This window comes from Alosa sapidissima, chromosome 16, assembly GCF_018492685.1.
Source record: "Alosa sapidissima isolate fAloSap1 chromosome 16, fAloSap1.pri, whole genome shotgun sequence".
Classification (NCBI taxonomy): Eukaryota; Metazoa; Chordata; class Actinopteri; order Clupeiformes; family Clupeidae; genus Alosa; species Alosa sapidissima.
This window is the reverse complement of record NC_055972.1, coordinates 13921551-13933085: the sequence shown is the minus strand read 5'-3', so window position 1 is coordinate 13933085 and position 11535 is coordinate 13921551. Positions and strand designations below refer to the sequence as shown.

General features: G+C 43.8%; 1 protein-coding gene across 1 annotated transcript in view; it reads right to left on the bottom strand.

Annotated features, from left to right (window-relative positions):
- Positions 1-3034: 3034 nt before the first annotated feature.
- The window catches only part of LOC121684948 (WD repeat containing planar cell polarity effector), a 72096-nt gene continuing 63595 nt past the window's right edge, over positions 3035-11535 (bottom strand). The window contains exons 15-18 of the mRNA XM_042065114.1: positions 8118-8286; positions 5572-5651; positions 3459-3487; positions 3035-3337 (exon numbers count right to left, since the gene is read on the bottom strand). Coding sequence (XP_041921048.1) covers positions 3287-3337; positions 3459-3487; positions 5572-5651; positions 8118-8286 — 329 coding nt within the window. The 3' untranslated portion in view covers positions 3035-3286. The remainder of the gene's footprint in view (positions 3338-3458; positions 3488-5571; positions 5652-8117; positions 8287-11535) is intronic.

Genomic DNA, 11535 nt, shown 5'->3' with positions numbered 1-11535 from the left:
GAACTGTTGACCTCAGGGCGGTCCGGCCTGCATGCCATGCACGAGGGGCCTGTATGCTCCAGCAGGCCAATGCGGGGAAACCTGTTGGGGCTCGGCTTGCTCAATTGTCCAGGAAATGAAGGGCAGCAGTGGCCTCTCCTTTGCATGTGTAGATCTGATCAGTTGTCAGCCTGCCTCTGAGACCTGCCTGTGCAGAGATGGGCGGATAGCAGGCGGCATGCAGCGAGTGACAGAAGCTCAATTCTGAAGAAGACCCCACTGGAGACATGAGGGGTTTTTTCTTTCTTTCTCCCTCTCTTTTTTTGCAGTAGGTTAAACTCAGTCTTCTTATCTACACTGAAGATGGTCAGACAAAACAATCACTTAGAAAGGGAGACTGGAAAGTGATCATTATTTTGTCAACATCTTATTTGATGTCACTATTTTGGGTTGAGCAATAACAGAAAAACGTTACTCATTTCCAGTTACATATTACACACATCCAAAAATTAATAAAACATAAACGTGCATTTAGCTACATTTGATTCTTAATTCCTCTAAAATATTATGTGAGGAAAAAAATAGTGAATGTCGGGCATATAAAGGATGTCGTACAGAATTTTGAATACCAATCCCAAGATGTGGAGAAATCATTCCAAACACCATAGCCAGTTACATTATATTCTCATTAGGCACAGCTCAACAATAGAATATGTAGCATATTTCATTAAGAGAGTTATTTATATATATATATGATAGTTGAATCCATACCATCTCACTTTCCTTAGTTGTTTTAAGAGTTTTTGGAAAAGATTGAGAGGAAATAACAAATATGATGCTATAACCACCTATACATTATAGCATTCTAATCACATAATATATTCTACATAATGTAAATAGATTCTACAAAATGTATCCAATACATTCTAAATCACATAATATATTCTACATAATGTAAATACATGTAGGTTATACAATCAAATGACTGAATGTCTGATTTTGTAAAACGTAGGCTATACAGCATGTAAAACGTGAACACAACCACTGCGTTCAAGTCAGGCCTATGCTATTTTTGGAGCAGATCAAATGGTGAGAGTCGAGAAAAGGTTAGAAAGTCTTGATGATACATATTGTAATTAAGGTTTTCTTGGCTAGAAAAATGATGGGACTAATTTACACTAGCATCAGCTATTTCTCACCTATATTAAAATGCACAATTGTTTCTTTCAGTTCACATCTTAAATTCTTGGAATTACCAACACATTCTCGAATGTCATTTTCATGACAAATCAAAAATACGCCACCTGTCTGTCCAATCAGCTCTTTTATATCCTTGTCAACTAGCAACTCCCTTTGAGGACAACAAGCCAGATTCACTTTACATGTACAGGGCATGGCTTCAGTGCACCCTATCCAAATACATAACAGCCTCAACTTCCCCTCTGCAAGCTACAGCTGTCATGTTTCATAGGTGTGGCAGTAGACATCTCACTCCTCTAACCAACCATTACAATAGCTGGCTGTAGGACAGGTGTTATTCATTTTATACCTCTACCAAAGGCTGTAGCATTATATATAAAACGTAATAAATTTGTTTAGCATATGAGTATGAAATAAAGCAGAACATAAATACGTATTGTGCTATATTAAATTACTTGTTTGACTACACCTGACTTGTATAAGCAGGGACATTTATGCCACTCAACTTCTTTGAATTCAGAACAGTCCATCATAGTCACATGAAGTTGAATACTGTAGTGTTTATGTATTTTTTTTGCCATGTTTGATTGACATGAAGTATAATGTGGCTCCAACGTGGGAGTTTGATACAGAACAGATAGGTTTTCAAGTCCACTCTACTGTATATGATATAAAATGAGCCAATTATGTAGGAGCAAATGGTTATTCAGAAGAAGTAGCCTACGCTGAGTGTATTCAGTGGTTTAGATCCATGCACCCCCTCCATCAATTTTTACAGACTGCTTTAAATATTTATTTTTGTTATCATGACACTGCTGCCTGTAACATGATGAAGCTGGTATCACCTCAGAGCAGAGTGGCAAATACAATACACTGGGCCTGGGTAATCTTCTCCTAAGCCCAATAACCAGTCACTCAGTGGGTCAATGGGTAATTATAACCCATCCCACCAGATCAATGCAGTTCACAGGAGATGTTAACACGGCCTAACGCTGAACTGTCTGAAATGTGGGATTCCTTTAATGTCTCTGTGTGCATCTCTGTCTGGTGTTAAGGAGCCAAAAATGATATCAACCAATAATGCTCTCTCTCTCTCGCTCTCTCTGTCTCTCTGAAAAATGGTCCAACGAAAAACAAAACAAACAAACGTAAAAAAAAGAAACAGATACAAAACACAAAACGGCACCCTTCCTGATCTTCTGTCCATTTCCAGCATCACTTCTTGTAAATGTTTTATGGAAATCCTCTTAGAATGCAAAGTAAATAGATTACGATACAGTAGGGGATTATGGATGGCTGGGTGCTGTCAGATTAATCCCGAGTACAGACCGTCGACAGTTCTGACATGACTATGGCTGCTGTTCAGGAAAATGGCTACACTCCTTTAAAGAGGAGCTCCGGCTCTGCTCATGAATAACTGCTGCCTGTAATCTCACACAAACCCCACAATCCCAAAAGGTAAAATAAATATATATAAATAAATATATATATAACAGCACACACAAATGCACGAACACACACACACACACACACACACGCACACACAATGCAGAAGTGTGCATGCATGTAACGTCAGGCCAGATAGGAGATCAAGAGCCAAAAATACCACACGTCATGCCACATTTCCTTTTTCTTGCACAAGTCTAAGGGTGGATTTGACGTGTTGTAAAATCACTCCTTCTGACAGCCACTGCTAGTTGCTTATTTGCTGAGCATTAACTGACAAAAGTGGTGGAGTGTGATCACAGGAAATGAAGCCTGCATGGACATATCACACGCACATCCAATGGCAAGATAGAATCACAGGCACATTTTAACAAAACATAGTAAAATAAACATTTATTATTTAACAGGGTTATAAGAGGCAGAGCTTGCCATACAGACAGTACAATTATTTTTCCTTGTACAGTATACACAGTCAGTTTTCCTGTTTTGATATATATATATAAAAAAATGTTCACAATGACTGATCCAATTAGACATGCTGTCTTCGGATGCATTTCCCTTTGCAACTTCCCTTTGCACAAATATAAAGCCTTGAACTCATCAACATATTTCCTTATAACAGCACAGTTGGGTTAAAACCATAACGAGCTGAAGTTTGCGTTCATACTAATCCAAAGTGAATAACCTTGAGTGTTCCTGTGTCCTCGGCCGCCTGTGTGAAGAGAGCGCTTTATTTACTCTGGAGCACAATAAACACTCCGACAGTCAGACACATGCAGACGCTTTAAATGACGTGTTTGAACAACATGACGGGCCTGAACGCTTGGACTTACCTGATCATTTTGGTCAACAAGATTAATTTCTGTGACAAGAGAGAAAAAAGAAAAAAAGAAAAACAATTTACTCTTCAGTAACAAAAATATTTCCTCTTTTGTTAATTAAAATTAAATTCAGAAGTCACTAAAGGCATTTTGTGTGAAGCACCATATTTGATTCTTGGGAACAGGGGCACCTTCATTCATACTAGAGATAATTTTTTGTATTATTCAAATTCTTAACATACTGGAGATTCCACTTAGACAACAGCATTACCAAACATGTCGATGCAGGCTGTGATTTTCCTATTTGAAACATGTGAAATCCCTATTAGAAAGCTTTAGCAGATTTTCATAGAATTAGGACGAAGAAGGCTAAGTGGTTAATTCCATATCACTACATGATTACAGTGGTAAAACAGATGTCTGGCTATGTCTTAGGGCGTAAACCATATAAACAGATATGCATACAGTATATAATCAATTGCAAGTGCAACCAAATTAAAATTGAAATCATAATCAAATCGCATGTTAAAGATGAGAGATGTGACTCTAAAAGCAGGGCCCAACTAATACTAATACAGAACTACACTGCCCTACAAAGCCAAAGTGCAGTATCTACAAAAAATTCCAAACTGAGAAAAACAGCATTGTTGTTTGTCTTTCACACTGTATTTTAGCAGATACTGGAAAATGAAAATCCCTATATCATCAGGAAATGTTTCAGTAGATTAATGAGATTTTGATAGATTGATCAGAGGATATGGCATTTTATATTGGTGTAAAAAAGTAAATCACAAAAAATGCAGTTACTGCACTTTGGCTTTGTAGGGCAGTACAGTATAGACCCTTTCAAGAGAGTTCCATTATCAGCATCATAGTTGGCCCCACAAGGCTTCCGTTTTAACATTCCATATGTTATCTTAATGCAGAGGAAGTAGATTGGGGCCCAAATAGAACGTTCAAGCATTGTTTTTGTTTTTATTGTTGAAAGGGTCTATACAAAATCGTACTAGAATTTTCTCATCAATCATAATTACTTGAACTTTGGGAGGTGTGTAAAGTCACTTAAGATCTGGAAAAAGATTGAAGAAGAGATTAAGCTCCTCCAAAACCTTTATGTTACGCTAAAGTTCACGTCAAGACTCATTGCCATCCTCTGTCACTGTCAGGTGACCTATCCATTAACTGACAACAAGACAGTATGGGCCTATCACACTATTTCAATTTAAGGTCACAGTGCTTGTGATCTCATTGGGGTCCAACAACAATTGGTCCGTTCACCACAAGAGACGAAGTGGTCATTGAGTGCATTTTGAAAGGTTCAGTCCATGAAGTGTGTGGTGAGGTAGCACACTGGTCTCTTCCTGTGTAGGGTATGATAAATCATTCAGTGTAGGAAAATCACAGGGACTGATGTGACAGCACCGCCATAATCCCAGGCAATTATCTCTGAGAGCTGTTTGCGGTTTTAATGTAACCGTCGCCTTATCGCTCCTTTTACTATAATTAGTGCTTACTGGAGTCGTGCCAGTTGCATTAAGATTTATGAGACATGAATGGGAGGTTGTGACATCACCACAACATATCAAGGGCCCTGGGAGGGCTGTAGTACTAAAATGGCACCAGCAGATTCTATGGATGCATCACATTCAGAAAGAATTTGAGTTCATGACATACATAGACAAATTATTGAAAATATGTCTACAGCTACTTCAGTGCTGACACTATATTGCTCTGTATTTATGAGGATGTCAGGAATGCATACTGGGTCTATGTCTGACTTTTGCATGGGTGTTCATGTTTTTTTTTGTGTGATTTCTATTCATGTCGCCAACTGGTTTTGTACTGATGATTTAACCTTTAAAGCGTGATAATTTAAGATGAGTTAAAATAAAAGTACTTTTGAATCGCTATAAGAGTGATAGTGGAAGCAAAGATCTTCCATGTAGATATGTACTGTAGTATTGAATTTAATATATGTAGATATTCCAATAAAAATCAACAAAACATTAATAATGTATGCACCAAATTCTATTTTATTTTTTTATTTAGATCGTGATTTCATTTAAGACATAAAGACATTTGTCAGTGATTCCAAACTTTTGAACAATAGTGTACATGAACACACCTGTTTGTTTCCATGGCCAGGTCTGATCACCTGCAAACACCTCCTCCAGCTCCTTGTTCACCTTGGACCTCCGTGCAATGCTGCAAACAAGCAAAGCTTCATGGGTACGCTGCTACATGGGTACATCACACCGCACGAATGGCGAACATGCTGTGCTTTACATGACTACAAATCGCCCCCACTTACACCGTTCGCCGTGTTGAAAGGATTCACATAAACTTCCGACAGCCATTCGTTCAGTGAGGCTCAGAGGTGGCTTTCAGAGTCTTTCCAAAAAGGCTCACACATTCAATATGCATTTTTGGGTGAATGGCAAGCCTCTTTTTGTGAACACACACACACACACACACACACACATCTGGTGCCAGGGTTGGGAATCTTATTGGCATGCCTTGACATGGGTATCAGAGCGTCTGTGGGACGGCGTTTTCGTGGCGAAGGCGTGCGACACGAGGCGCTCGTCTTCAGGGATCCGTGACACGGAGCAGCCTGACGTGGGTGTCGCGGGCCTGTTTTTTTTTTTTTTTTTTTTGCTGTTGTCACGGCCACACATGGGCATGCAACGAACAAACGCGGCTTTCACGCCAGCCGAGGACACGCAGCGGAACGCGGCGCCGCACAATACACAACGCGCATCCCGCACGAACGGAGAGCGCTGGTGCTGGAGGTGTGGGGCATTCAGAAAGAAAGTCAGTCTTCACCCACCACCTCCTCCTGCAGACAGCAGAGGAAGAGGAAGATGGGAAAAAAGCTCCATGCGTGAGCTGAGAGGGGGTGGTGGAGATGGGCTTGGGTGGGGTGGGGTGGGGTGGGGTGGTAGGGTGTAGGGGGGAGAGAAGGAGGTGTGTGCCTGCGCTAGAGAGAAAAAAAAAATGAAAAAAGGGAAACTCTGGGATGCTTTCCCAGATTTCTCCCATCTCTTTCTTCCGCTCCCCTCGCCGTACAGTGCGGATTTGCACGTGCTGTGGCAATACTGCTCTTTCCCCCCCTTCCCTCTCTCCCTCCCTCCCTCCCTCCCTCCATCTCTCAGAGCGGCAGTGCTGCGAACCAATACTGCTCTTTCCCCCCCTTCCCTCTCTCCTTCCCTCCCTCTCTCCCTCCCTCCCTCAGAGCGGCAGCGACACCGAGCCACAATAATGCCTCTACTCCATCGCACTAAGCCTTATTGGCTCGACATAAGAAACAATGAAACTTCATCTGAGACCAGATTAGGGTGGTTAAATAAAATGACATACAAAAAAATAAATAAAAAAAATACACATGCACACACTCACACACACAGACACAACATCTGGGGTGGGGTGAAAAGAACCAAACAAGAAAGGATCTGGAATAGGGGGAAAAAGAGGGAAAAAAGAGGGAAAAAAAGAGGGGAAAAAGGGAAAGAGAGACGCGTTGAGGGACGTGATTCTCTCCTCTCTCTGCTGCCATTTATCTGCGCGAGAGCATCTTGATCAGCTTTCTCGCGCCACTGTCGGTAATGCTGAGAGGACCTGTAAACCGCCGGTTTGGCTGCCAAATTGCCGTAACCCTCTTTACTTTATGTTTTAAAAAGAGCTTAAGTCTGTCCATCCTCTTTGGGCCCAGCCTGTTTAAATTGGCCGATCTGGGGAAGAGGGCTGTGGTGGTGGTGTTGGGGGGGGGGGGGGGGGGTAGAGTAGAGTGGTATAAGGGGGGAGGATTTTAGATAGATTGCAGGGGCTTAGTGGAAGATGGAGTTGCCACAGAGCTCGCAGTCGTACAGTCAACAGCCATGAAAACCGTGTAGGGATCAAAAGAATAGGCCATTTCTTTTTTTTATCTAATACTTTACAAATCCACATAAATACTCAGTGTTAGTTGGGTAAACACTATACATGGAGCACACCACTCCCATCTGTCTTTCTAGTCATTAGCTTCCTGAGGATGGCTTTCTTACATCTGAGAAACTCACATGAAGATGTTCTCATTATCTCACTCAAGAGACAAGGGAGGATATCTGACCACAACAAGTAGGAGCGTTTGCTGGAGAAAATGTGTGGACTAGCTAAATATTCAGGGCCCTATCTTACACCCGGCGGAAAGTGCGACGCAAGGCTTATTCTTATCTTACACTCAATAAAGTGATGAATTTTTCGCCATGCGCTCCACTTTTATTAAACCTTGTGCCCAGGGGTGTGGCAATTAACGACATACGGTGTGGTGCAGTGCATGATCCAAAAATCGCTATCTAACACCCTCAAAAAATCATTACACCACTGACAAAGAAAAACCTGGTCTATAGCAAAAGGCGCATATAAAGCACAGCTGAAGCATGCACGGTCACCAGATGTAAGAAGCCCTTAGCAACCAGTCCCAAACAACTCCTCTGCAGGATAAATATCCTTAAGATTTTTATTCAGTCATTCAAACATTATTGGGGTAAGTCACATCTTCTGACCTAAATTATAAATTGAACATAGCAGCTGACACAAGGCATAAAGAGCTGTACAAACCATGTGTGCATTTACACTCTAAACTCACACACACACACATACACACGTACACACACATTCACATGAACACACCCTGATAATGGAGGTCTGTCTTGTGACGTTCGTGTCAGGACGTGACCCCTCCCCTCGACGCTCGACTTCTGTTCCATCCCACCGTCCTGCGGTCTGTCCGTCTGTCCTCTCGTCTCTAGCGCAGGAGGACACACCCCGTTCCCGTCGCCAAACACGGACTGCTGACCCTCTGCAGAGAGAGACAGAAGGAGGGATGAGAAGAGGGAGAGAGAGAGAGAGGGTCGGAGAGGGGAAGAAGAGAAGAGAATCAGCCACAGTGTAACGAGGTGAGACGGCAGATTGGAGCAGTAGTGGGATATCCAATCACCTGCTGAAGCTGTGAAACACACACATACATACAAAAGCGGAGGGAGTGAGGGAGAGAGAGAGAGAGGGGGAGAGAGAAAGAGAGAGAGAGGGAGCCAAGGAGGGGGGTGGTGATTAAAAAGAGCTGAGAAGAGAACATAAGTTCCATGAGTTAACAGGCTTTCCTTGTTGAAGAAAAAGGAGGGAAGAGAGGAGACACTAAGCGCGAGAAACCGAGAGAGAAGAAAAGAGAGAGAGAGAGGCATAAAGAGAGAGAAAGCTAGAGAGAGAGAGAGATAGAGAGAGAGGCTCTTGGATGGCGAGGAGATAATGCCTTTTCCAGTTTAGCTGCACCGCTAACAGCCCTGCAGCCACGTCGTCCATTGTGAGTGCAGCTGAGAGACAGCAGCGGGAGAGCGGATCGGATCGTCCCTCGTGGCCAAAACACGCTCAAAGAGGAGATCCCGCGTGCCCCGCACACACATTCTCCTCCTTAGTCCCCCCACACAATGGACTATCTGCCCAAATCGACACACACGTCAGGTTGACATCGACAAGTGATCCCTTACAAAAGGCTCCAAAGCCGCGGCAGGCCTCTGTCTACAGATGGAGGATACTGAGAGCCTGTCAGGGGCCTCTCTGGATCAGCCGTACGTAAAGGGGAGCGTTTCGGGAGCTAATACTGATCTGGAGTCAGTCTGATCTTATATGAGTCAAGCTGTGAGATGTAAACACATAAACAGAATAAACAGAGCGATTCTGAAAGCATGTGAGACATCCTCATCCCTGGGGGTCATTCCAATCTCTACTCTCTGTGCTCACTGTGCATGTGTATTATTAAACATATGTATAGGGGATATATTTGTGTGTGTGTGTGTGTGTGTGTGTGTGTGTGTGTGTGTGTGTGTGTGTGTGTGTGTGAGTGTGTGTATGAGTGTGTGTGTGTTTGGGGATGTGGTGGGGCTCGTTGCACAATTAGGGGCTACCTGAGTTGAGGGCCCACACTGCTCCCGTGTGCTCCAGGCTGCAGGGTATAGTAGTGTGTGTAAATGAGACGCAGGTTTAGCGGAGGACAAGGCTAGCGCTCATTCTCTATTTATGACCTGCAATCCCTCTTTCCTATAAAAGGGCATTAGAAAAACAATTGGGCCTCCGATGTGTAATCAGCGAGTAATCCCAAATCACACACACAAATTCACTCGCTTAGTGCGTGCACCTGCAGTGCATATGCAACACGCGCTCGCTCACTCACTTCGGTATGCACGTGTGCACGTACGCTACACATGCAAACACAAATGCATTCACACACACACACTCACACACACACAGCGCACAAACACAAAGCACACACACACACACACACACACACACACACACACACACACACACACACACACAGCGCACACAAACACACACACACACTCACTAGGCGTCTGTGAAGCGTGGAGCTGCATATCGATCGGTGTTCTGGGTGGTGCAGGGGCACGGAAGCAGACCGGGGGTGCGGGCCGAGGGGGAACCCAGCAGAACAGAGAACAGGGGTGCTGCGGCACAACACACACACACACACACGCGCGCGCACACACACCCCAGCAGCCACTGCTAATTGCCCCATTTCTTAACCATTAGCAGCGGCCAAATGCTCCTCATTTCCCCACTATCTCTTATTCAGCAGCTCCACACTGCTCATCCCAACGTACCCGCTCTCTCTCTCTCCCCTCTCGTGCTCTTGTGCTCTCCCTCTCTCTCTCTCCCTCTCCCTCTCTCGTGCTCTCCCTCTCTCTCCCTCTCTCTCTCTCTCTCTCTCCCTCTCTTTCTCCCTCTCTCCCTCTCTGTCTGTCAGGCGCTACCTTCCAAGGATACAATCTGCTCCAGGTGAAGTGAAGGGAGGGAGGGAAGGGAGGAAATCATCAAGGACGTAATTAAAAGGCTTATGAGAGAGGGAGGGGAGGGGGGTACTCACATAGGCACCATGCACACACACACACACACACACACACACACACACACACACACACACACACACACACACACACACACACACACACAGTGCCCCTAGGTTTTAACCTTTGCTAAGGAGTTAAACACCTCATTCACGTGTGCATGTGTGAGTTTGTGTGTGTGCGCGCGCGTGTGTGTGTGTGTGTGTGCGCGTGTGCGTGTGCGTGTCCGTGTCCGTGTGCGTGTGTGTGTGCGCGTGCGTGTCTGTGTCTGTGTGAATGAATATAAAAATGAGAAAGCCCTCTCTAGCACCGTACATCAAGCACCAGTGCACTAATCATAATCAGGCAGTCCGTGCTACCTGAACTCTCCTTCTTCTCTGTCTGACAAACCCCCTCGGCCCCTGTCCCTTGAGCCGCTGTCCCTGCTTCTCTCTCTCTCTCCCCAACAATCATACAGGAGGAGAGGACTTGCGGTATAAAATTCTGGAATTGGTCAAAAAGTTTTCAGGCAGAGTCGGTGGTCGGTGAGAAATCTCAGAGAGCTTTATTCACACAGGTTTACATCTCCATTACTGGTATGTCAACCATTTTACAACCTCATTACTCAACCCATCAACTACATCTATTAGGATGTGTCCCCTAAAGACCGACATCCATGGAATCTAGTCAAGATTTGCCCCAAGGCAGCAAAATAAGCCCATGGGTGCCAACTTTCTGGGAGTAGGCCTGACAGAAACTTCTCCAAGGCCCATACAGAAGCAGCATGCTTTCACAAACACCTTTAACAGACATTCCATGGCTATAAATCTTTTCTCTCCGTTTCTGCCTACTTGTACGTTTCCATGTCCAACAAGCTCACAAACAAGACCAAAAGTGTAAATGGATGAATATAGATCACACATATATGATACTACCCTTTAAAGCTAAACATTTCGTCAACATAAAATGAAATATAATAAAAACAAATAAAACAACAGAGTATCACTGCATGCTCACTAGAGAGTTCATCTATGCTGAGTGCAGAATCAACTCTGGGATCAGTTGTCCCCTCATCCCCATGCCATCCCCAATGGCCTCCATCCTTAGACCTGCAGTATTGCTCTAGTGTCCCAATGGGCTAAATGGACTGACGTGCCTATTTGTTTCACTCACAACATGTTGGAGCATACATACAGTAGCAAAACAAAAAT